The sequence below is a fragment of the Lepidothrix coronata genome, unplaced genomic scaffold (genome assembly GCF_001604755.1).
Source record: "Lepidothrix coronata isolate B3197 unplaced genomic scaffold, Lepidothrix_coronata-1.0 Scaffold136, whole genome shotgun sequence".
In the NCBI taxonomy this organism is placed as follows: Eukaryota; Metazoa; Chordata; class Aves; order Passeriformes; family Pipridae; genus Lepidothrix; species Lepidothrix coronata.
In genome coordinates this window covers 861,668-889,208 of record NW_016690316.1, presented here as the reverse complement: position 1 = coordinate 889,208, position 27,541 = coordinate 861,668, and the positions used below count along the sequence as shown (strand labels likewise).

Here is a 27,541-nt window from a genome sequence, read left to right as displayed (position 1 = left end):
CCCATATCTGCCTCTCATTCAAAAGAAAGGTAGAATATTTAAAAGAAAAAAAATCAGCAGGATTAGGTCACAAAATTCTGGTTTTTCCAATTATGCACAGCAAAGAAGATTTAAATCAAGCCATTTTTAGTTTCTTTATATGCTCCTTTCTGTCTGTTTTAACACATACCGGTATAGTATTTATTATTGCAATAAAAAAATAAAGAAAGTCATTGTTGTTCTACATCAAGTCACATAAGCAGAGTCCCAGACCCTCTATCACATTTGTTTATAAAATACATATTTGCCTTTTTAAAAAATAAATCTATTTGACTTTAAAAAAATAAATCTTCAGTTAGTCCTGGCACAAGTTTTAGGATTTAAATGTCTGAATTTCTTTGCTCCACAAAAAGCAAAAGGTGCCTTTGTAAGGGTAAATTTTCAATCTATCAAAAAACCTATTTCCCTTTTTTCATTTGCAATGAACCTTAAACACAGCAAAATCACCAAGAGGAACAAAGGACATAGAAAGCAAGGGGAACTTTCCACCCCTGTACCTCACAGACACACATGTGGCCATTCTGTGTACTCCAACAGCATCAGAAGGACTCCTCAGGGGGGAAGGGCAGAGGGACAGACAGGAGATTCTCTTCTTTGATACCTGGTGGCTACCCAGGTACTCAGAACAATACATTTTAACTACTAAGATGCCTGGTAGCTAACAGCAAAGCACATCACTCTTTTTACAAGTATTTCCATATTTCTGTTAGCATAACTTGCACCACTTTGGTGGCAGGATATATAGCATGTGGAGACCAAAAGATTGGGATGTCTAGAGACTGTTCAGCTGCATAAAATACAACAGAACAAGAGAGGCAGTTTCCCTGATATTACTACTTCTCTCCTTTCTTTTTTAAATGTGAAGTAGCCTTCAAACTGAATATAGAGTAGTGTCAAGAAAAACTCCCCTTTTCATATGGCTTTGTAGAGAGCCCTTTGCTCTACAGACCACTTTCTTCGTCATAAAGACAGGCCCTGTGGTAGGGGCTCTTACCTAGTTCTGAAAGCACTTCCTGGGCTGGAGTTGCTGTTCATGACTTTTTGTCAGGACAGAGGCTCTGCAAACTGCTTGATGAGAAATTGTGCTAGGAGAAGTAATATTCCTTCTGTAATTTTCAATAAGAGAAGTTATTTGACTGTGAACTTTTAACCTCCATGGGACAAGCTTCTACCCAAATCGTTAAGTGTCCTGGAAAATACCGAGAATCAGGCAGCAGGGGAGGAGATCCCCTGTCAAGATCCTTCTTTGTGATTTCACTGAGAGGAAGCTTGCTGCCCACACAAGAGCAGCCTCTCCTAAAATGAGCACTATAAGCTCAATCTATTCACTTAGTGTTTCTGGGTGAAGAACCGGCCCTGTTGAAATCACAAGCCAACTCCTATTGACTTAAATTATTTAATACCTTAATGCAGACCCTGAGAGGGTGGACCAGCCCATGTGGACACTAAGGTCTGTATCTGTATCAGAAATATGGTAAAACCAAGAGCTGAAAGGATACTGGGAACTTGTGGAGGAATTTCCAGTAAAGACTACACAAGCACCAAAGCAATTGTTGCAAGATGACTCCTATTTCTCTCCCACTCATCTTTCCTCTTTTTAGTCCTAAGGGATCACAGGAGAGGAGAAAACAGCACAGGAACTTCTATGCTCCTTCTACAAATAGGTTTGTCCCAGGTCTGCTCAGAGAGGGTGTAAGAAGGCAAGGCAGACCTTACTGGGCCTCACCAGTGATTCAGCTACTGCAAGTAGGTCTCCAACAGTGGAAGATACTATTTCAGGACATCATACAAACCTGGCCACTTTCTGCAGTATATATCCTGAGGATTGCTCAGCATCAATGGCCATTGAATTAGGGATGTTATACAGTATATTTCTGCCTACTCCCTTTAGTATTTGTTTATGGACCATTAGCCTATTATTTTTTCCATTCCTCTTTTGAACCAGTTGATATTGTTATGCCCCAGAACTCTCTGCAGCAGCTTTCATCAGTTCACCATTCACTCTGTAAAGAAGTACTATTCTATTATTTTTATTAAACTACTTTCTCCTTAGTTGATGTGTCTTGCAATTCTGGCATTGCATGATTTAGCAAACAGCAGTTCTGCATCTGTTGTTTGCTATCATCTGCCTTCACAATTTGGAAAACATCAGTCACATCCCCTCCTCCTTCAGATTCTCTCTCCAAACTGGAAAGTCCCAGGCATTTCATTTTTACTGTTTTCAAGTCCTCCTTCTCTGTATCTTTTCTAACTGTCCTTCCCACAATATGGTTCCCACCAGAACCATACCCAGTAGGCAAAACGTGTGTGCACCAAAGTTTTGCAGAGTGGAAAAAAATCATGCTTTCTGGTTTATTCACAAGACAGCACTGAGACAGGCCTGACATTATTCTGAATAAATATGCCTGGCATCACCTCCAAGAAATTTGTGTCATGGGCCTGTCAGAGCTCTCCTCCTCCTCTGTCTTCAATCTTTTCTTCACCCTCCTACTGCATGCTCACATTCCTCCAAGCCAAGTCCACACTGCTCTCCCATTTTTCTGCTACACTCCCACTTTCCAAGCCACCCTTTCCAGTCTAGATAGATATCCTGCATGCACTGATTTACTGTGCAAAAAACACTACTGAACATGCTAGGAAAAAGATATGGGAGATGTGCACCATTGCCTCCCCCCAGAGCAGCTACCAAGAGGCATCTGCATTTGCATTGCTGTTGGGAGCAGTTGTTACACTGTGTATAATGTAAAGGCATATTCTTTTCACATACCTCTGCTTTACCTTCTGTATGCAAGTTTGGTGGGTCTAAGCCCACCTTCCCATGCCTAGCAAGTGGATCAGGGCACAGTGGATCAAGATGCACTTCAACTCTCAGCCACAGAGCCTGCATCTCCCACAACCTTGCTTTCAGTGCTGAACATCAACACCCAGATGAGTCAAAGCACCACTGCTAGTGAGGAGAAGGGATGTAAGGAAGAATGCTATCAAACTCCACCTTTGCCCCTGCACACAGAGTCCACTATTTTCACAGCTACTTTGCCAACACTGGAAAGCATGCAGTGAAAAAGGCACTAACCAGGGTGAAGAATGCAGACACTGGTTCTCCATCAAAAGACAAGTTGACAGCAAAAAGGTTTAGATTTCCACAGTGATAAGCTTGGGAAAAGTATTTCTTCAGGACACAACACAACCACTACTGCCGAGGCTGCACAGATTTTGCCTGTCCCCCTTGCCTATGCCTTTAGATTGCTGCTGGCCTGGCTTCTGCCTTTACAGCCAAGGCTTCCCATGACACTCAAATCTGCTGTTGCTAAGGATAATTTTCACTGGTTCCTTCCACAGTAATGTATATTCTGACATAACCTAAAGCAAGCATCACTAGGGGCATTTAGTCAAAGAAATCTACAGGCAGTTTTATTTTGCAGTGGAAATCTGTAAAGCATATTTATCGTCAGCTTATATTTTACATGAAAGGTCTGATTTGGCTTGTCACGAAATAACAGAACCCTGACATTGATTTGAGAATGATTAAAGCCTACAAAAACATCTCACCAGTCCTAGAACTAACTAGACTATAATCCCAGATACTTTTTGAGTAATATTTAAAATAAAATGTTTCACAAATGAGCCTCAAGATCTTAAATTAATTTAAATAAATTAGAAATGCATAGCCCAGTGATTGTGTAACTTCATTGAAGGTACAGGATTTATGGCAATATCAGTGAAACCAGAACATTTTCCAAACATAAGCAGACAAATGATATTAAAAACATTCATGCTGCAGAGTAATACAAAATAAAATATCACCTGATGAGCTCAAGCAATGACGATTTATATCTTTGAATTAACAAAATTTCTCTGTACATAAGACTGCAATTTTACAAACTGATATTTAGTTGAACATATTTATAACATAAATTATACACTATGTACAAACTTCGTTCTCCACAGAACTCTTTGTCCAGCATGCTTCAACACAGAAGTGATTTACCAATTTCTAGGAGAGGATGCTAGCTTTTCCTTTAACTTGAATACCAAAACACTTATCAAAACATGAAAAAAGCCATTTGCTATCACATGGCGCTGTTCTTAAATCACTTGTTTGTTACCAGAAGAGTAGAACCAGTCACAACAATAAATAAATTTGCTTAATATCAACTAAAGACTTATATTCATGTGATCACACTTTCAACCTGAGTGCTTTTACAAGACTGTAGGATCCATTTATCTTTGCTTTTCTTGATACGTAGATCAAAATTGCAACTACAGGTACTGCTACCGCTGCTACAGAGGAGAATGCAATAATCAGTGGTAACATCTGATCTGGGTTTTCCAATCTTGCTGAAAATGGAAACAAAAGGAGAAAAAAGTTGTGTAAAAACTGACTGAAACAGATATGTGCAAATCACTGTACAGGCAGGGTTTGGAACACTATTTCTGTTTTCATGCACAAAGCACATTTCAAAACATTTTCCTTACATGTTTTTTTTTTTTATTAACTTCATATTACACACTTTAATTCCTAGCCACTCAAACCCACCTGATACCATCTACAATGAAGAATACCATAAAATTAATGAAGAATACCAGAGGAATACCACATATTTTACCCAGGAAACATTTTGGTATGTTTCAACCTCCTGGAATCAATGCTTCAAGGGGAAGACCATGTTTAAAAAGCCCACTCTTTTGATATTTTTGTAACTGAACTTTGTCTGGATTAGTCTCACTGTTCATGCATGTGGACAGAAGTGCAGCCAGGATTCACCTTTTTCTGGCCCTACCCTTAAAGCTACTGCACCTATTCGGGTTGGAGAGAAAGTAACATCCACACGGAAAGGAGGTTAAACACAGCTTATTCTCACCAGGCGTTCTATTGTTTGGGTTGATTTGGGGTGGGGTTTTTTTAGGTTAACTGCAGTACTGTTGTGCAAGGATCAGCCATGAACTAGTTGTGCTCACCTTGACACAAAATTTACTAGAAAGTACAAACAAAATATGTTTAAGGCAATAGATCTACCTACCTACAACAGCTACCTCAATCACTGTGATGTTTTCAACCTTACTGAAAACATGAAGCAAATATGTGCCTATATAATTTTTGTTGACATTGTAGAGTAAAAAGGCTCCATTCACTGATGGCAGAATAATTTCTCCTGATGGACTTTTTTCAGGACCATCTCTGATGGTGTGTTACTGTATGTGCTACACGTAATAGTGATATTTTCTCCTTCTTTAACATTTTCTGATGGATATACTAACACAGTAATATTTTGGGGAGGAACTGAAAAGAAATGCAAGGTAGGATTTAGCAACAAATAGAAGTGAAAACTCCTGAGGTATCAGCAGCTTTTACACACAAAGTACTAATCCAGTTAATGGACCCACTATAATAGCTGAGCACGTAGCTTTAGACACTACTCTGCCTCTAGCTATCCTTCACACACTGAAGGCAACAGAAAGAACATTTTATCAAGTGATAGATATCTTTTACATTATATGGAGCCTTTTCTTCTTTTCTTATTTTAAATTCACTGTTTATTTGAGTTCATGAAAGGACACAGACCAACATACACAGAAGTCGATGTCCTCTTTCAACATAAGAGAAACAGAAAAGGCAAAGGAAAGATCCTAGAATTGTATTTTTTTCCACTAGGTTCTGCAATTTTGCATCCTGTTTTCAAAGGTGGAAGTGGAACTATGAAAAATTTTGAAGCAGCAATTATTTTGTTCATCTGCCATTTTGGACAGAAGTTTTCATTAGCATCAAAACCCTAACACTTAAAACAAGAACCTGTGCAACTCATCTCAGTTTGTTTAAAGACAATTCATTCTTAATGAAACTGAAGATGTCAATCTGTCTGTCTAAAACAAATCCTAATATTAACTCAGTATAGCAGTTATTTTAAGTAACCTTTGGCAGTGTTGAGATTGCTCTCCCAGCTCATTAATGGTATGCATGTGCATTTTCCTGTACCCGTTAGCTGAGCCCTGTCTGTGGTATATTTGCCATCTACTGTTTCAAGGTTTTGAACCCATCATCTATTTTTCTTTTACAGAGTACTCTGAACAGATGTAACATCCAAAAATATGCAAGGAATGGTAACACTTTCCTCTTGTATCACTGCACTTGAAGTGGAAATCAAAAGTGTATTTTTTGGTGCAGCTACAAAAATAGTAAAGAATAGGGGAGAGAGCTGGATTAGCGGCAGAAGTGATCCCTAAGCAATACACTGTTGCTATGCAATAGACAGAAGTGGCAGGGCTAAAGCAGAGAAGCCTGCTGACTACTGAAAATGGAACTTCGCTACCATTGCAGGTCAGTTGAGGAATCAGCATTTGTTATGGCTTAAAGGCAGCCTGAAAGAACAGGATACAGAGCTGAACTCAGAGGAGAGCCAGGGAGCTGTAATACAGTGCTTCACAGTTAAGTTTCAGCATGTACTTTCTCTTTGAATCTTTTGTATGCAGATATACCCTGAGACCTATTTGGAAGAAAATACAGACACTACACACCTTCTTTACCTGATGCATACATTTGGCAATTGGAAGGAGTGGTGAAAGCTCAACTGACATAAGAACTTTTCATAAGCTATCTGTACTAAGGCAGATTTCACACTTCACTGTTTAAAGCTGCCTAAATGACTTTTGTTTAAAGCTGCCTAAATGACTTAATGACATTAACGACACATTTTAACTCCATTGACATCAAAGACAGAACCACCCCATTCTTCATAGAAGGAGATCTGGACCTAAAATACATAAAATAAAAAATTTGTTTTCCATCTTGTTCTACAAACCTTGAACAAATAATTTCACAGCTTTTTCTTCCTTGCCAAGTTGGTTATAAGCTTCACATTCGTAAAGCCCCAGATCTTGACTTTTTAAGTTCTGTATAGTTAAAGTTGCATTTTTAAAAATTTTCTCAAACTCCCCAGTGGCTTTCTTTTTCTTCCAAGAGATCACAGGAGATGGATTGCCAGAACTAGTACATTTCATCACCACAGTTTCTCCTTCTTTAACAGCAGTAGCAGGGATAACAGAGATCATTGTATTCTTTGGTCCATCTGAAATGAAGAGTCCTATAGTTAATCATGACTGGATTTTTCAGAGATGGATCCAACATGTCCTACTGGATGGTAGATTGTCAGCCTCCCAAAGTTAATTTCTTTTTCATTCTCAGAAAAAGTAAAGCACACAGTATCAGTTTCCATACAAACCCTCCATAGCCTAAACATACTAACCAAGTACTCTAACCAAGACTGTTAAGAAGGCAGACCAATTTCTCACTCATTCAGATTCTGACTTAAGACTGTCATTACATTAAAGATTTCATGACTTTGTTTTGTTCATCAGCACTGCTCCTTTCTTTGGGAAGAGCAATGGACCATGCTGATTTTTTTGTACTCACAGGGTTTTGTTTAATTTGATAGTTATATTTATCACAGAAGATTCAATTAATTATTTTTAAATGACTGGGAAAGCTTTACATATACTTACATTCCACATTAAGTGTTATTTCACTTTTACTGTTCCCAAACTTATTTTCTGCTACACATTCATAGCCTCCTCCATTTAGGAACATCACAGATGGAAGAAGGAGAATGCTCCCTGCACTGAAAGGCTCCATGTCTGCACTGTCAGATTTTCTCCTTAAAATAATCTTGGGAGGAGGATTACTCTCAGCAGAACATTGTATGGAAACATTTTCTCCTTCTTGAACTGTTGTAGAAGGCTCAATGGAGAGCTCTGTAATGACTGGAGCACCTGCATGACAAAATAAAAGGATGTTATACTAATGTAAAAGTATTTAAGATGCAGAAGGTTTTAAGACAGTAGGAATTGCTTGCCCAAGGATCTATTCATTTTGGTTTTGATCCCAGACTCTATCTGAGACTTTTGGCTCTGTTGAAACAGTGGCAACCAATAAAAATAAAAATAATAATAAAAACAAAATAGTTCTACCATTAAATGTCTACTAAATTCATTACTAATGACTAAATCTAGTTAAAAGAAGGAGAATGTGATGTTCCTGTGAAATCCCTATGTACATTATATTTCAAGGAAATAACAGTGTGTGTCCCCTCACCACTTTCTTAGATTCTTTTATAACTTTGAGTGTTGCATTGTGGGAAATGTACAGAGGTATGCATATACAACAGTACAGGCAGAATTAGCTATTGAAAATTAAGCACAGAAAGAAAAAGTACAGCCCACAAAGAGCAGTCATAAATTGAAGCTAAATCCTGAATATGTAACAAGGAGCACTCCATAATTTCCTAATTTTTAGTGTTTCAGCATCTTTCAACCTAACAAGCAGCTGCCAGTTAAGTATGAGTTAATACAAGTTAAATTTAAGCAGACTTGTACCTTGTATAACAATGTCCACAGTTGCAGTCTCTGTTCTATTAGTTACCAGATTAATTACTTCACAGATGTACAGTCCTGAATCACTGAAACGGGCATGGGGAATAGAAAGGACATTGTTTTTTATCAGATGCTGAATGCTTTCATCAGCCAAATGTTTTCTCCAAACTATTTGTGGTGGTGGGTTGCTCTCAGTCGCACAAGTGAGTTTTAGAGAGTCTCCTTCCATTAGTGAGTTGCCTGGAGACGCAGTAATGATAGTATTTTGTGGACCAACTGTGAGAGAACAAAAGAAAGACAAGATCAGTAAGTAAATGAAGAATGACAAGCACATCTTTAAGACTAGCTTCTCTAGAGGTACATTTCACAGAATACCAAGAAAAAATTATTAATGTGTATCTCAGTAACACAGTGGAACAATTTTTCCAGGCTTGATAAGACATTTTGCTTGCAGCTTTGAAAGCTAAGCCAGACAAAATGTGTACAATTTTTTTTACTCTTTTTTTTTTAAATCTCCTTATTGTTTATAACTATAAACTTGGAATTCCTAGGCATACAATTCCAATTTTAAAAACATTTTTTTATTTGCATGATGCCATTTTTCTTCTGATCTTTACTTTCTGACCGAGTACCAGTGCCTGAGGTAAAAGAATGAGAGGAGTTGCTTAAGCATTGCCTAACTTCTGTCATGAACAACAGTGACTCAGTGACTGCTACTGAATACAACAGAATTCAAATTAATACAATAGATTATCTACATAAATAAATCAGATAAGAAGGGCAGATTACAAATTATTTATAGTATACACTTTGTAAAGCCATTCCATGGAACCTGACATACTTTGTGTGAAAGTCCTAGTACAAAAATACTTACAATTTGCATTCAGTTTCTGAGAAGATACTCTTTCTTTGGGTTTAAAGTCCATATAAGGAACTGGTAACTTGGCCACACAGGTAATCTCTTTCCCAATATCTTCAGCCATGGGAATAAATGAATATGTCACAGTTTTGGTCTCTGTATTTGTGCTGTCATCTCCATAAAAATGTTTTTCGTGAAGAACATGTTCCTCTTTCTTTAGGATTAGCTCCAGGTGCTCAGAAGGATACACATCAGGAATTTTACAGATGACAGTGACTGTTCCTCCAGCAACTGAGGATGGGCTGATCTCAATGATAGGATCACTGGGGAAAGCTAAAAGAATAAAATCAGTTTCTTTAGACTAGCAGAGATGAATAGTAAGAGTCAAGATGAGAGCAAGATCCAGATAGCAAACATCTTGAATTTAGAGGTGCTCAGAACATGACATTATATCAACTTTATTACAAGACCTATCTTGATCTGAAGACATACAGGTCTTTTATTTGTACAATTTCTGAAATATGATCGCAAAAAATCGAGTAAGATCCAGCAAGGCACCTTGGCAGTGATACAGCTGCCTAAACACAGGTACTCAGAGCAATTCATGCACTGGTGGTATCCTGTTTTCTCTGCTGGTGGGTTTAGACATCTGAATCATTCCCCTGAGAACTACAAAGGCTTTGATTTTTTTCCCCCAGCTCTGTGACTGTATTCAGGGAGCCAAGAATAAGAATAACTAAGATTAGTACCTACTAAGCTCAGTGCAGAAAGCTAAGCAGAAAAAGGCTAAGAAAGTGTCCTTCACAGACAGATAAAGGAATCTTACAAGGAAATACATGTTGAGCTATAGCAAACTCACTATCCTAAATTACAAGTTAACTACCAACCACAGTTATGGATTTTTTATAATCATGCACTACTTACAGAGAATTTTACTTTTACTTACAGTAAAGTTCAACTTTGACACTCTTCTCTTTTTTCCCTTTCTTATCACAGAAGACAGTACACAGATAATCATGAGAATTCACAACACTAACTGGATTCATAGTCAAGGTAGAGTATGTCCCATGGTTGTTCACTGTTCCTCCAAGGGGGTTGTCCATTTGTGTTCTCCAGGAAAAACTTGGTGATGCACAGCCAGTAGTATTGCATGTGAGTACGAGTGTTTCTCCAATCTGGGCAACAATTTTATTAGCAGGTATAATCTCCATTTCAAAAGCTTTAACTATAATAGGGAGAAAATACACAAATTCAGCAGCTATCTCAACATTTATTTTTCTATTTCTTCTCATGTTCTACTGTGATATAAGGTCTTTATGTTTCAAATTTACTTTATAGATACATGGAAGTTAAACTAAAAAAACTCGTACAGTGGTTTACATCTCCAAAATACACCATAGGCATTGTTATTTTGTCAAAGGTAATACAGATTCAGATGACTAACAAACAGTTCTCATGTATAAAATGGCATAAACCCAATGCTGTCAGTGAAAAGAAATGCATTGGCACAGTATAACATTTTTTTTGTCAGGTGAATCTGGTTCTAAAACCTTGCAACATCTGAGGGGAGACAGTAAGATAGCAAGGACAACTTTAGAAACACTTTCAACAGGACATTTAGTACCAAACGTCACCAATACTGTCGGGAACAACAGTAAAAATCAAACATTCAGTGACACACTGCAGTTGTCTCCTAGACTGTCTTTTAGCAAACTCAGTAAGAAAATGATTGTGTCTTTGCAGAGCACAGAAAAGCTCAAAATAAGTGTCAAAAAAAAGGTTCCTGACATTTTGACAGAACTACTTAATTGACAGTTGTATTCACTGAAATGAAAAAGTAACTGGAACAAAGAGAAATAAAGATCAAACAGTAAATTTTAGGTCAGTTTATGCTTAATAAAACCAAAACCAAATAAAACAAGCAACCCCTCTCCCCAACTTACCAGTCCTTAGCACATACAAAATTACTAGCACAGCCTGGCTTGTTCTTCCCATTTGTTTCAACATTTGTAATTGCTGTTACCAGGTAAAGAAAGTAAATTCAAAACTTTTGCTTTCTATTTTCTGTGAAGAAGCGCAGTGAGATCTCGCTGCTCTGCAACAGTTTATTAGAAGAGCTCTAGGGTGCTCTTTATAAAGGCTCTCCTCCAGCTGGAGTGGGAAATCCCCGGACAGGGAAATCCAGAGCAGGGAGGAAAAGACCCATATCGGGCTGTGCCGGTTGGCTCAGCGCCCTCTGCTGCTTTGTGAAAGGCCAGGAAAATAATAAACATTAACATTTGTAAATATAGTGCATACTACACTTTGAAAGATCAAGTCAAGATCTGATCCTGCAAACAACTGATAAAATGGAAGTATGTGGGTGATTCCAAGTAATTGAATGGCACTTTATCTCAGATGTAAAAGTTATTCAATTTTGTTTTCAGTGAAAATATTTGTGTAGGTCTGAATCTTGAGAACAATTTAACAATGCTCAGCTCTGTAAAGAGCATTATGCTGTAAATAGCATTTCAAAGTATTCCCTTTGAAAACTGTGCTACCAGTTGAGGTGATGTTACTCGTTCCTAAATAATTTTGATCCCTAAACATGAAGAAATAAGTCAGATAACAGAAGTCCAGAGATCTGACTTAATCAGCTTGAAACAGGCTCATACTATTCAAAATGAACTAATAATCCCAACTCCATTTAAAAATGTCCATTACTGATATGCCTCTCAGATCTCTTATGTCCTGTTTATATATAAGTGAAGTATAGCAGTTATAGAAGAGCTTGGGGATTATTTTCAGTATTTGGTTTCCAATGGGTATTCAAAGCCAGTTTGGAATATTTCTGAGGACAACTATTACTGCCTAATATAGCAACAATGTTATGAAAAAAGTAAACTAACATTTTCAGTGTTTAATTTTCAGCTGGAAAATGCTATCAATGTGAAGAATGGACAAAGGTTTCTACATCTCAGTTGTTTACGTATTCAACTACTTGTGTAATTCGGGCACTGCAGAGCGATCCGGACAGGCTGGATCAGCGGGATGAGGCCAATTGTATGAGGTTCAACAAGGCAAGTGCTGGGTCCTGTACTTGTGTCACTACAACCCCAGGCTACACTACAGGCTGGGGAAAGGGTGGCTGGGAAGCAGCTCTGGGGAAAAAGATCTGGGGGGTGCTGGTTGACAGTGGCTGAACATGAGTCGGCAGCGTGCCCAGGTGGCCAAAACAGCCAATGGCATCCTGCCCTGGATCAGAAATAGTGTGGCCAGCAGGACCAGGGCAGTGCTCATCCCCCTCTGCTTGGCACTGGGGAGGTCACACCAGTTTTGGGCCTCTCACTTCAAGAAAGACATTGAGACGCTGGAATGACGAGAGGAGAGGGCCTCAAATTGCACCAGGCAAGGTTTAGATTATATATTAGGAAAAACTTCTTCACTGAAGGGTGGTTAGGCATTGGAATAGACTGCCTAGGAAAGTGGTGGAATGACCATCCCTGGAAGTGTTCAGAAATGTCTGGATGTGGCACCTGGCAATATGGTTTAGTGGTAAACAAGGCAGTGCAGGGTTAAAAGAGGTCTTTTCCAACATAAAGGATTCTATGATTCTATACTGGTCAGTTATGAATCACTAAACAAAAGCAGCAAGAAATTCAGAACAAAACGTGTGTTTTCAAAATGTCTCTGGTAAATCTTTTGGTATGTAACAGTTTGGACATTTGATGCCTGTGAAATACTGTAATCACACAGCACATTTTATAAACAGCACAGATTCAAATATCTAAGGCTGAATAAGGGCTGAAGTAACAACATTGTAAATGTTAAAGAAATCTATCTGCTGAAAAGTTGGCACTACATCAATATATGTTTTAAGTCAAGCAGATTTTATATGGTTAATAACCTAATGCTAGTTCTAAAATACCCTGCTCAGGTGAGAGTTGTACCACAGGATGTAAGGGTCCTGCTGGCCTACAGGCACCACGACTTCTTCAGGCACTATTTTTTGTTGTTTTTCACCTAACTGCAGCCAGCCATACCTTTGCATCCTCATCAAAGGACAGCTGGACAGCACAAGCTGCACTGGGTAAAATAGGAAGCATCAACCACTTTTTTCCTCGCTTATCATAAACTCATAAATATGAAAGGGAATTAACGATAGTGGAAAGATAAAATTGTGATCTCAGCCAGAAAGGATGTCTTCAAAATAATAGTAATTAATAATAAATGAACAAAACACCCCAAGAAAACCCAATTACCCAGTAGACAATAAGACAGGGAAATCTGAAGCATCTAGCAATGCCTAACCAAATTCAATGAAAATGTCACAGTAGCTTCTACCATAATATTTTATTTTTATTATCACCATCATAACTTTTTCTTTGTTAGAGAAGGAGGAAGAATAAAAAAAATCTCAGAAGTCTCAGGAAATGAAAGCAGAATACTGTTCTGAAAGTAATGCTACCAAATACAAAAATCCAAATTCTATCCAGAATAGATAACAATACATTCACAGAATTTTATTTGATTTCACAGAAAATGGTTTTGTTGAAGAAAAGCACTCTCTCAGTTAAGTTGCAAATAAGTACTTTAAAATCACAGGCAGAGGGAAGCAAGAAATGAAACTCTTCTGCTTGGACTGCTTAAATAGTCATAAGCTAAGCTGAAGAAGAAAGGGTAAAATTTCCTTGTTTCTGGGAAATCAGTTTCTAAACAAAGATATGAACATAGGAGGCCATATCCGCACGCTGGAAAAATTTTAATTAAGTCCTTCATCAGATAACATGAAATAGGAAATAACTCTGATTCAGCTCTCAGCAGATTAAACTGGACAGCTGCCATTAACTTTAGTGCAGTTGGATCCTTACCAGAGGGACTACTATACCGGGTGATCAGACAAATTTAACTCAGACAGTGTAGGTAAGAGCAGAGTTAGCCAACAAATATTATTAAAGAAAGTACAGATCTGCCACAAAATTAAAAAAATTCTTAAAATTTGCTCTTTACCCAACTTCAAATGTGAGCTTCCTATATATTTTAAAAAGAATATGTACTTTACTGTTACTCCTACTAGTCTCAGCATCAACCTCTAAATAGGGAAATGGGTACCAAGTTTGCTTGTTTTTAGAACTGTCTGTACTGTCTGAAAACAAACAGAGATCAGCTGACAAGTTTTAGCAGTTTACCTCAAGAGTTCAAATAATCTAGGTTTTTATTCAAACAGCACAGAGGAGGATGCTGGGGATAAAAACAGAGGATGTATCTACATCCACAGTGAGATAAGTATTATAGGATCAACTGGAAAAAATCTTGACACACGCAGAGCATAATGAAGTCTGGAATGAAACAAGTATTACAAGAATATCACTAAAGGCAAAAAAGATTAAAAGAATTACGCACTGGGACATAAATATATGTTTTCCAATACATCTATTAATCAAAAGAGACTTTTCTCAGGCTTTGATGGACAAAGACAAAACAATTGTGTGTCTCAGAAGGGAGTCTGGAAATACCGAACACATCATTTTTGGCCTGGCATCAGAATACACAAATGTCCTTCGGGAAACAAACTTACATCAGACTTTTCCGGAATGTAAGAAAAGAAACTGTTTCAGAACTGTGCTAAGTATTTGCTTTAACTCACACTTCTACAATCCTGTTAAATACCTATATGATGTACTTACTAGTTTCCTCTTGACAAAAGAGATTGGAAGTTCTTGATGCCTTAATGAATTATTTGAACAAAATGCACTTTATCCAATGTGTTACTTATCCAACATTTATAATCCTCTTCTTGCATTTTTAATGTACTGCCCTGTCTCCAGGAGGCTATCAGGGGAAAGCTGAAAGGCAAAACCTCTTGCAGAATTTGAGGTCTTGAAACCTTCACCACTGGTTTTGTGATTTATGGCCAAGGACCTACAGTGAGGAGGGCTAATCCTTTTGGCAGAGGAAATTTAAGAAAAAAGAAGGTAGAAGGAGATTCATCTAATTTGACATTCTGTTTCCTGCATCAGCAACAAAATGCTTCATGGCATTTCACTCCTGTATCTGCATCTAGAGCTACCATTTGGGATTTCTCCTAAAAATACTCAGTACTGGAATTACAGCCTTTGTACAGGATCCCAACACAGAAACATATCCAATATATTTATTATTTAAGATCTCTGTGTCCCATCAGATTGAGAGGACAGAATTCTTCTGTGGAAGGCTTGACACTCAGGTGAGAGGATGCAGCAAAGTCTGACTTAACAGTTCTTCAGCCTCGTATCACAGAGGTATTACAGCAAGTTTATACTTAGGTCCCTCACACATCTCAGGAAAGATATCCTTGGGATGCACACTGGGTGCCTTAGTAAAGCAAGCCTCTTCCAGAGTTTCTGATGCTTTATGGAAGCAGTTGGGATGAAGAGCTTCCACCCCACTCAGAGTGTCTACAGTATGATCATGCCTAAAGGACAAGAGCCAGAGCAATGTGCTGTAACTCAAATGAGAACTATTCTCAGAGGGAAAACAGACATGCATCAGCAAAGAAGGAATGCTCTTCAGGCACCACATCCAAGGTAATACCTTTAATATGGTCAAATCTTGATGAAGTAATAGAAAATACATGAACCTGGAGGATATATATTAATACTGCTGACTATATGGCTAATATAGCAGGTAATGATCTGCCAGTCTCTAAATTTTCAGTTCTCAGCAACCTCAATAGCCTGCTATTTGGGTTATACACTGTCTCCTTCCTCAGTGCCTACTGGCTTTTTGGTTCCCAGAACTTCTTGACCCTTTGCTTCTCCTGATTCCCTCTACCTGCTTTCTCATCACCTGACAATAATACAACCTCAGTATAGCCCCAAGAGGGGGAGGAAAGCATCACTGACTCCCTATAATTTTCATCTCCGGCTGGGAAGGATGAGATCTACATGCAGATCTATTTAAAGGGTTGTGTCTGTTTCAGGAATTGTAACTTTGTACCTAACTACAAAAAGAACACCAACGCATTACCCTGTAACCCACATCACACCTTACAATTGTACTCCACATCTAACTTGTCATCTATTGCAAAAAGGAAAAAAAAAAAAAGAAACATCTTAAGAAAGTTTTATCATCTGCTTCTTTCCCTTTTCTGGAATTTCTTAAATACTGTATATAAAAATAAATGCATCTACTTCCTCATTATCTTTCTCAGGCACCAGCTTCCCAGCTATGACACTTCCTGTTTGGTGAGTCTGAAGGCATCCAGAATCCACAAAGGTGCCAGATAAAATAATACAGAAGTATGATAACTTGCATAGACTACAAAACAGCTAATTTCTTATTTTCTTCTATTCAGACGCATTGTCCATTTCACTTTACAGAAAGAACCAAAAGTTCATCTACTAATAAATAGAAGCCACCAGAGAAAAAAGTCCCTACTTTTTATAGTCTATTGTTGCTGGCAAAAAAACAAGCTGTGGAAATTCCAAATTCTTTTTCTAAAAAAAAGAAAGTATGATTTTAGTGATGCTGAATCTAAAAATGAAACTGTTGAATAGCCTTTAAATCCACATACTTAAAGTGCCAAGTACTGTACTGCACATCAAACTTCATTATTTTCAATAGCTGAGTTCCTATTGTCTTCATAGTGACATAGGTAAAAAAAAAGTTTCCCGCTTGAAATATTATCCATTGTACTCAAATTCAAATACAAGCCTTGGAGCACTCAAAATTTCTTTGGGAATTTTGAAGTAAGAGTTCAGATCTACTTTTATTTTCATCCAAATACACAAATACGTATCAAAATCATTTGTTCTCACTGGAGCTATACCTTTTTCAGACAAAACTAATTCAAAATGGTCAGAGTAAAAGAGTGGGACAAAGTACAGATGGGTCAAAGTGCAGATGCTGGCTAGAACCTAGGATATGGCAAGATAAAGTCAGATGAAAACATTTAAGAAGGAATATGACCAAGTTAATAAATTCCCTCAACATTCTACATGAAATTCCAATACCACTAAATATTGTTGTGTACCTCATTAAGGCAAGTATTTCACAGGATCAAAATAAGTTTATCAAGACAGGGGTGGAGAACTATTTGAACAAGCTTTGTTATTACTCACCAGCAGCCGCTCTCCAATGCACCTGTGGATCAGTCACGTCCCTATTTCCCATCTCCTTCCTGTTCTTCAGTCATGAGGTACATGTATATCCCTATAGACCAAGAAAGACAAAGGGGAATGATGAGAGTAAGGTCTGTAACAGACAATTTCACCTGGAAGAATGCAGAACTTGGATTCTCCTAGGCAGGAGAATCCTACTGATAACTGCACAGCTACTAATTGATTATCCTTCAACTTGTCTATGAGAATACATTCTTTTTTCTCTTACACTTGTTCATATTCTGAAGAACCACGTTCAGCTCTATAGATACTATTTTTGCTGCCTTGTATTATAGAAATGTTATCATTGTACTCCTAAGGTGGATTGGCTCACTAACAGGTACAAATATTACACAGATATCAGAAAGAAATTAAATTACTTAACACTGCATGATTCAAGATTCATAATTTTTAAATCTTCCATATCGGTATGAATCACAGGGATTGCACAGTCTCATTATTTTGTTCACTTTTTTTAAAGACACATAAAGAAATCTTTCTTTTATCTAGATATTGTCATTTTTCTCTCTCTGGAAGTGGACTGAAAGTTCTAAAGAAAATGACCCTCCAAATAGAAACAAAAGGGAATGAACCGATTTTTACCTCCATCAAGCCAAAATGACAAGTATCCAAGAGAAAGCATTTTGCAGTATCTGTGTGTGATTGTGTGTTTGTACACATACTGATAAATGAAGTGACACTTGAAACCAGCTGCAAATCTATTAGGGATCTGGCACCTTTCCTTTATCTCTTAAATGTGCTCTACCTTAAATCAAAAACATGTTGTTTCTTTACTTAGACTGTTTTGCTCTTTACTTTTTTTCCCCACACAGTTAAGTATCATCTTAACTGCCCCATTTGTTGACACTTTCATGGAAGGAATATGCTGAAGTAGGAGTGGCTAGGTGACAAAAACCATGAGCAGCTGAATTTTTCTAGATAGGCAAGGGTAAAAAAGATGCAAGCTACTGGAATTTATTCCCCCTTCCCCGACAATTACTTGGCTAGGCATCAAAGCCCCAGTCCTTGTAGTCTGATATAGACAATGAAGCAAGAATGACTTTCATAGTTGTGTCACCCTCAATCACAGACCATGTTACTCTCTAGTGATAAGAGAGGCAACTTGAGAAGTGTGACACATTTGAAATTGCTGACAGGCAGGACAAAGGTCTGTGCTGAATTAGTATGAGAAATATTTGACTGCCAACATTCCAATGCTTCTTAGCCAAGAATCCCTCCTGAAATTTCCCAAGAATTGTATCTGAATACCAAATCATAAGTAACAGATGGTTTAATGACCCTTTTGGTTGGATAAGTTTTGCTTTGCTTTGACTGAATTTCTGACTATAGTAAGCTCCACACCATGAGGAACAGATGTTGGTACCTCTCTTTCAAAAGCTCAGCTCCAGACAAATGCTCTGCCTATTCAGTGTTCTGGCTGAGGTTCTCTCTCTGCTGAATGAAATCACTACTGACTAAGCCAGATGATCATGCAGCTACTGAGAGGGAGTTCACTTGGAAGCTGGCACATCCTAACGGGAAAGAAAACAATTCTGTGCACTGGGCAGTTTCTAAAAGATAAGGAAGATGTAAATGTTGTATATGCAGTGTTGAATCCTTTTGCAGATCAAGGATCAAACCCAGTTAAGTTCTGGTAGGCTCATGAGCTTGAGATTAGTCTTACCTCTGTAACATCTTTCTCTATGCAGGACATCAAGTAGCACGGTGACTTGGTACCTGCAAGACCAACAGGATGAAGGAATAGGAATTTCCAGAGACATGTGAGGGTGAATTCATTAAGATTTTAAGTAAATTATCTTACACTGAGTTTCCTAGATTATTTGAATGAATATAATACAATTATCTCACACTGAAAGGAAATACACTCTAGCAATTCGTTACTATGGATAAAAAGTGCTTGATACAAAACTATCAGCCTATAAATGATTTCTTATTATACTGATTCATCTGTTAGGGTACCAATACCTAGCTTCTGACTTTGCTTTTGTTGTACTCTCAGGTGTCTTGTACTAATTCTACTAAATTTTGGGGCATGAAGAGATTGTCATTCTGCCTCTAAGGGTAAGCATATGGATCCTGTTGTAGCCTATGGTTTCACAAAATGTGCCATTACTTATTAAATATATTCTATCGACAATTTAGGGCCTAAGATAATTTAAGAAAAATTGTTTCCCTTTATCGTGTATATTGTATTTCTTAATTGTAATGTTTATTTTAAATTTATTTTTATATGCAATTTATTAATTGAAAAATTAATAAATAAAATTTATTTTTTAAAGATTGCTAGAAGGTTTGCAAATTTAATATAAAGGAGGACAAATTTTTAGGTTAAGGCTACAACACAGAATGATTACAAGAATGAACAGAAATTTATCACAAGGTTGAAAAGTAAGCAGTGTGTTTAAAAATCCATAACTAACCGGGGAAAAGCAATTACTAAACTGATGATTCTGCATAACATTCTTTGTCAAGTTAGTTTTGTTTCTGTGAATTATCTCTAAACTTACCTCGATCTTTTATTTTCTTATTCTTCTTAATAAAATTTATCATTTCAATGAATGCATTTCATATTATGGTATTCACCTGTTTTTGTCAGGACTTGTATTGTACGATACTCCATTTAGGATTCGGTTTATCCTTCCGAAGCTTTCTTAGATGGAAAACTAAGACAAAAACTCAGACAACCAAGTTAGTGTTTTCACTGACAGACACAATTATCTATTAGACTGTGAATAGCACTCTTCTGGCACACAGCTGTGAAGCAAACCACTGTGAATAACTGGAAATCCTGTCATGATCTAATTAGCAGAAATAGGGACATGAAACCAAGCAAGAAATCGTCTGTGACTTCTTGGTAGTCTCATGATAACCAAGTTACAACAATTTACAGTTGCAACAATTTCACGGTAACTCCTTAAGGTCACTGAAGGTTAAACACAACACAAGCCTAACTCAATATGGGACTGAGAGCTTTCAGTTTCATCTTGGCTGTGATTGCTCCCTGTGTCTCAAAAGAGAAATGTTTACATTATTCAGAGAGCTCCCTCAAGCACATGGAATGTCAAGAGCCTGGAGTGAAAGCAAGTATAGGCTGTATTGTCACATCTGGGTTTACAACACACAGAAGTGTTCGGGAACAGTGACAGCAGCTTTGTGCTTCCCATAGGAATATGCAGGAATTACCCAGGAGCCCGAGGCAGCCTTAAGATCTTGCTGTTAAAGAGAAATGAAATCTACCATTCTTGTCAATATAATAGTGCTTTACATAGAAATAAATTCCATAGGCTCTTCTCTGAGAAACTTACTACTCAAGGTATGTGTGAATGTCAGCCCTGGCACTAATTTCTTTGTTAAATTTCCAGGGTTCACATAATAAGAAGGCTATTTGAAAGAATAGTAAAACAAATGCTTTCAAACACCATAAGTTGTTCTTATGCTAAAACTTAATAATCTTTCCTGACAAACCAGGAATCACTTAGAGTTGCTCCACAAAACACAGTAAATAATGTAAGTAGATAAAAGAACAAAAAATGGAAAAAATGGAAAACAGGAAATAGATATTAAATAAAATTCTGGAAACGTTATTAAATAGTATTGTCTTCAATATCTCACATAATTTAGTAAAACTGGTTTGTCTTATCAAGTAGCTGAAATAAAAGAACAAAGAGTGCTACCACATACAGCAGAAAAAATTATTATAGAGAATATTTTTATTCTCTTATTTACATATACTACAAAACACATTAAATATTTTGTATTGGAGGTTACACTTTTTACCTTCTTACACCGAAAGGAAACTTTTTCATACATAAGTTCTGCTGCTGCTCTTTCTCCCTTATGTTCTGAACTCTTTGCTTTTTATCTTTTCCATCGTATATTAAAAGAAAGGCAACTCTACACCAAAAATTTTGACATAAAGGTCTGCTTTTGCAAGAGGAAGAGGGTTTTTCCAGTCAATTCAATATTCCGCTGAATCCTGATAAGAATCATGGAAAGTAGGCCAGACACTAGCTAGTTCTCCAGATCTCACTGCTATCTCCAGCGTTTCACAATTCAAATCCTGTTTGAATGTGTTCATCAGTGTAGTTGTTATAGGGAGGCAGAGATGGACAGATAATGTATCCAGGCTTTGATACTCCACTAAGGCTTTGGTAAATCAAACTTAGATTTTTATCAGAATATATAAACACCTGAAACCAGTCAGAATTTTTTCAAGCCAGAATCTCATCTCTGAAACTGGCCAAAAGCAGATTAAAAGATAAAAGCTTGAGAATGGTGGAAGCACAAGTCATACAAGTTCCTTACACAGGGACTCAGAGAGAGATGGCCTCTTTGCACTGAATCTGTGTTTTTGAGAGCATAATTCAATACAAGAAAAATCGTATGAGTAAATGGAAAGAAATATCTAAGAGCTTTGGAAATACAAATTTACTGACATGTATTTCTAAAGCTGGTAGTCTTTCAAAATCTTATTCTAAACAACACCGAAAAACAGAAATTCATAGTATTAACTAACACTAGTTCAGTTAGAACTCAGGAATCACCTGCTCTGTTCTGCCAATCTAAAACCAACTCTGCTGCTTTATACACCTCTCCTCTGCACTACTACCGCAAAATCTTTTTCTCCATGCAACTGCAAAATAATCATCTCAGTCATTCCTGAATCTAGAATGCCACTGAACTTCATCAAATGAGCTCTTCTGAGCATCCCAATTTTGCACAGAGACTCTGTCAAACTTTTGAATTGTACAACCTGCCAACTGCTGCTAATGCATTACTGCCAGGCCATCTCACAGTCCTGTCACCCTGTTTTGGCTGCCTCACCATCCGGTGACTTTGCAGTACAACTGTTACAAAGCTGCCTGTTGGCACCTGCCTCTAAAATTTTCCTTAAATTAATCATGTTCCCTTCTTACTTAAGTTTTCATTCTGGCTTAGTCTAAAGCCCAATGGACTCGAACAGAGAATCTTCTAGATATACTATTAGACATTGCATTGTTCTCTTCAGCTGTGTAAGGTCTTACCTTTCTTAACATTGAAAGCATCTCATTTACTACTGCTGCAAATTGGAATGACTCAAAGGCTAAAAAGTGACTTTGCTAACAAGGATTGGTGTAACTGAAGTCATGAGGAATATGATTCTTAGATACTTTATAGATGAGCTCCTGCTATGCTGCACCACTCAGCCCAGGGCTGAAGCACCAAGCTTAGCTGTAGCTCAGAAGGCTCTTTGCCATAGTACAAAAATTTGCAAATTTTATCAGAAAGCGTATCTTTACCTAAAGAGCAGAAGTTGGCTTTGCAACACAACTTAAAGATCATGTCAAAACTGATCTCAAAATGCAAAGATGTTTCAAATGAAATATATGAAGTAGTAAATCTCTAATGCATATAGTCAAAATCACTATTTTCTGTTGATTTTCTTTCCATTCTTCTCCTGGAAGAAAGTTGGCATTTACCATTTTAGTAACATCTATTATCACTCTTTAAACATTTCTCGATTTTAGCAGGAAAATAAAATATGGTTTATTTAGCAAATAAACCACAGATGAAAACTTTCTATGGCTTCGGTCCTTCACAGAATCCCAGTGTCACACAAGGGATAAAGAAAGAAACAGGATATCCAAGTAAAATATACAAAAATAGGAAGAAGGTTGTTTACGAAATGGCAACCAGAGTCCTGACATATACAATATTCTCATTGTTTTTTCCTTTGCCATAAGTTTTCTGACCCTTCTGTTTTGCCTTTTTTTTTTTTTTTCATCAGCTTTTTCTATCACTATGGCAAAGGCAAATATCCTCTGGAAGGAAGACCATCTTCCCTCCTCCACACTTCCTCCCGGCCAGAGAAGAAAGAACATCGATTTATTGTCCTGACAATATTGGCCACCTGGACAAAGACACCCATCATTCTCAGGGCAGAAGTGCAAGACTAGAGCATACTCTGGCAAAATCTGCCTCAGGATCAGATCATTTGCCACATCAGCAACATTTACTGTAAGTCCAATGTCTAACTCACAGCTACAGTCACCAGCAGTTCCTTCAGCGGAAGATGAAAACTGCACATAACGGGCCAAGTTCATCATGCACTGTTTTAAATAATGTTGTATTTGCTGAGAATATTATGTCCCCTTACTTGAGGTATGACTTCCTTCTTCAGCTTGGTTTACTTTACTCCAAAGATTATTCCTTCAACAGTGAAAAACCACAATTTTTTTAAAAGTCAAGACCAGATGCAGAATGAACAATGCATAAAAAGTCTGGTAAATACTCAAGCACATAAATTTGTGTAATTTGAGCATTTTATCTCTGAAAACAGCAAGAAACTTCCTGAAAGCTTCCCAGCTACAAATTATCATATAATCAGAGAGTATCAGTTTGAGAAATCAAAACCTACTTAATTCAAGGAAATGTGAAACATTTGACTGGAAATGAGAGGAATTCTCACTTACTAAAACACAGTTCTTGCTAGTCTTCAGCTAAGAAAAGTAATCCTCCTCATTTCATTATGCTGTGATATTTATAACACTGGAATTGCTTGTATTTAGTCTGTGGCCTTTATATTTGACTTTTAATCAAAACAAGTTATAGAAAGACAGAAGAAAAAATATTTTATAAAATGGAATTTAGGGTTAACGATGGTCTAGAATCACTGCCATGTAAAAAACTGATTTTTTACTTTTTACACATTCCACCCAGCTGTAGGAATTAGACCAGTTTTACTGACCTTCACTAACTGTGTGAGTTGACATATAGACACCTACAGATATCCTATATTGCAGTGTTTATATCTGCAGTTTAACCCCATTTGGTTATGTCCCTTTGAAAGGATATTCTGTCCCAGTTACATTTTAAAACTCCTTACAACACAAAACTTTATGGCCTATACTTAAAACACATAAATGCTCTGTGCTCTGTAAAACGTATGCAGACATATCAATATAGTAAGTTATTAATATCTACATGACAAATAGACTAAGTAAAGGAGAAAATACACATCTGATTCTCAATATATTATAATTCTTTTTCTAAAAAGGTTTTACTTAGTGATTTATGTATATACTGCAGACTGCTCCTGAAAATGTCTTCTATAATCTATCTTTTAGTAAAGATATATAAAACAAAAATTTGTTTCCCAGTGCCACAAAAGTACTATATCTGCATCTATTTTGTCAGTTTGAAGAAACTCCATAACGAGAAGACTCATTTCAACAATGAACTTATTAGTCCCATTCTACATAAGACAGGGAATTTATATCTTAAACTATCTCAGGTAATTTAATGTTCATTTATAAATGTTCATTTATGTTCATTTATAAATGTTTTTCTCACTTTGCTGGTGAATGCCAGTATCACCAAGTTGTTTGTACATGTACAAGTGAAGGCCAAGGACTTACTGTTTCTGATGGAAGCTGCCATTTGACTTGTCTACTAAGCTCAAAGGAAATGTGTGCTGCTATTCAAACTGTGATGAAAAACATTCACTCTGAATGACCTATGCAGGAATGCTAAAAACTTATCTGTAGTAGCAAAGGGAGAAAAAAATAATACAATATTCCAAGTTCTATTGGAATCCTTCTAGGTAGCTCAAATGTTGAATGTATCTACATGTTGAATTACATCTATCTTCAAAAGTACTATGTTCACATAAAATACACATACAAGCAAATGGAGAAATCAATCTCAATTTGTTTCCTTTAAAAAATGGTTGAAAAATATTTCTAGTTAAAAGCCAGTAAATACCCATATCTTGTTTGATTTTGACATAACTGCCATGTGAGTTCTCCAACAGAACACAGAACTAATCTCCCTGATGCAAGTACACAATTGCTTTCAATATCCTGAATAACTCTTTTTACCTGTGTAATACATCTACTTTCTTATCATATTAGTCTAGATTTTTTTTATTTTATATTTTAGTCGTATTTTTATAAATGTATAGCAACATTTTTATGTAGTAAAGCATCAGAGTAAATAATAACAACAATAACAATAGCAACAACAACAATAATAATCAGAGACATAGCATTACTTTGGGAAAAAAAATTAAGGCAGTTGAGAGGCACTAATATTTTTTTATTTGCTTTTCTACAGAGAAATATGTGACCAGAGTGAGTTGGCCTTACAAACATCCATGAGATTTTCTTAATGTGGGCCTTGTAAATCTTGCCATCCATCAGGCATTGCAAGTTCTTTATTTGCAATAATTTCAGAACGTTATTCTCAAGAATTAGCACTAGCCATTGCATTTTGATTCTTTTGGACCAATGCAAAGAGGATGGAGCCTTATCTTCCTTAGGAAGGACTTCAAAATTATGAATGACTGCCAAGACAACCAGCCTTTGCTAGGAAAAGTAATGTTAAAACAATGCAATAGGTCACTGGAAATTTCCCTCTAAATTTTTTTATACACAGCATTTTGGGGAGCAGAGGGAGGTAGGGCCTTCCATTCAAAACAATAAACCCCAACTATGTTACAGAAAACTGTGGTTACAGAAACATAGGCATTTCACACAATTACACTAAAGAACAGTAGGTGCTTTTGGAGTCTCCACCCTGAAACAGTTTCCTGTTTTTCAAAACCTCAGCTACTGATGCTAAATGATAAAAGATTCACTTTAATATATCTCATCTCCTTACAGCCCCTATGCCCTGTTTGTAAATCTCAGTCACTGAAATTAAGCTTTCACACAGCTGTGAAGCCTGTGCAAACTGACCACTGTTACATCCCAGACTAGAACTTGATGTAACTTACTTGCAATAAGAATTTGTATTCTCATTTTCACTGTGGGGTACCTCATGTTTCTCATGAGGTAATAATTAAAAAATTCTCATAGTAATAATTAAAAGCCTTAAAAATACACAAAAAAGGGGAAAATTGAACCACTGAACTAAACTCATCTCCTAGCTCTTGAAGAATTTGTTCATACAGCTATAAGGGTTAGTTTTAGACTTCAGAAACACTCCTTAAAACCATAAAGATACATTTACAGAAACACAGCTTCACAGGATAAAAGCAATTAGTCATGGATCAAATACTGTTAACAAAATGGAAGTGCTTTGTACTTCCAAACTTGTTCTAGTGAAGATGACTATTGATCAAAACACTTTCTTAGAAACTCCCACATCAATAGCTATATGTAGAAACAAAAAAAAATTATATAGTCAAATCTGTATTGACATCATTTAATTAAACAAAATCCATCTCAGGGTCCCTTTCAAAGCATATCTCCTGTACTAGCCCATTTTCTCTCTTTGATAAAAGGAGAATGAGTCAGGCTTTTAAGAAACCTGGAGAGTAGATGCTTAGGAAGTACTGCCCTTCCCATATTGTATCTAAGCTCTTAACATACTTGAAAATTATTTCAGATTTTTTTTTCAGGTAAAATATGAATAATGCTTAAGAGAATTTCTCTATAATTTCTCTGTTTGATTAGTGCATCTTTTTTTCTCCTGACATCACATGCAATAGTTTTCAAAGTACAGTTTGCAACAGCATGAAACCTGCTTAGACCTGTCCTGCTGCTTTACTGTCCTGATCTGATTCTAAGACTTTAATGAACTGCCCTCTCCAAAAAAAAAAAAAATTTGATCAGGAAATACAAAGCCTTGCCAGTCCCCATTCATTGTCTTTACAGGTCATGAGTTAAAGCAGGTTGATGGGAATTACTGTATTTTCCTATAAAGGCGTTTTGGCTTTGAGATATTATCTGGCAATTAAGACTATTTTGAAAATGTCTGCACCCCTGGCAACGTTCACTTGATTGTGTAAATCTTCCATACTACCAACACCCTTAAAAATCAGTACAAAATAATTTCTTAGGTAAAATCTGAAAATACTCAACATCCCTTTTGATATTCTTAATTTTTTTTCCAATCTGTTAAGCTTCGAGGCAGTAGATTTTATGGTATATATGCTGCTCTCACAAAATAAATTTTAATATCCTGCACCCAAGAATATATAAGTGTTCACATTACTTATTTTAAGATGTAAAACACAACTCTGCAAATTTTAACCATTCAATTTCTTTTTTACCAAAAAGTTCAGTTCTTTCCAAATGGAGGTATTATCTAAATATTGAGTATGACCAGGCCATATACACACCATCCCTTCAGAACAAACAAACACGGTTCAGCT

At 36.8% G+C, this 27,541-nt stretch overlaps 1 protein-coding gene across 3 annotated transcripts; it reads right to left on the bottom strand.

The window, feature by feature from the left end:
• Positions 1-3,708: 3,708 nt before the first annotated feature.
• VCAM1 (vascular cell adhesion molecule 1) lies at positions 3,709-21,137 on the bottom strand. 3 transcript variants are annotated; one of them, XM_017827259.1, is made up of 9 exons: positions 19,911-21,137; positions 19,067-19,119; positions 17,344-17,434; positions 10,209-10,487; positions 9,278-9,595; positions 8,407-8,679; positions 7,537-7,803; positions 6,837-7,103; positions 3,709-4,377 (listed from the first exon to the last, which is right to left on the bottom strand). In XM_017827259.1, exons 3-9 carry the CDS (start codon positions 17,393-17,395, stop codon positions 4,217-4,219), a joined length of 1,617 nt encoding a protein of 538 aa, XP_017682748.1. In that variant the 5' UTR covers positions 17,396-17,434; positions 19,067-19,119; positions 19,911-21,137; the 3' UTR covers positions 3,709-4,216. The 3 variants fall into 3 exon arrangements, with proteins under 3 accessions (XP_017682748.1, XP_017682749.1, XP_017682747.1); XM_017827260.1 differs by having other exon boundaries at positions 19,987-21,137; XM_017827258.1 differs by lacking the exons at positions 17,344-17,434; positions 19,067-19,119; positions 19,911-21,137 and adding an exon at positions 11,206-11,405.
• Between the last annotated feature and the right edge of the window lie 6,404 nt (positions 21,138-27,541).

Bases quoted from the DNA above. Each gene is read 5' to 3' on its own strand.
- VCAM1 (XM_017827258.1), bottom strand. From the start codon at position 11,269: ATGTTGAAACAAATGGGAAGAACAAGCCAGGCTGTGCTAGTAATTTTG. The intron at 10,488-11,205 runs GTAAGTTGGGGA...TCCCTATTATAG, and splicing joins TTTGTATGTGCTAAGGACTG to TTAAAGCTTTTGAAATGGAG. The intron at 8,680-9,277 runs GTAAGTATTTTT...GTTCTCTCACAG, and splicing joins TCAGAAACTGAATGCAAATT to TTGGTCCACAAAATACTATC.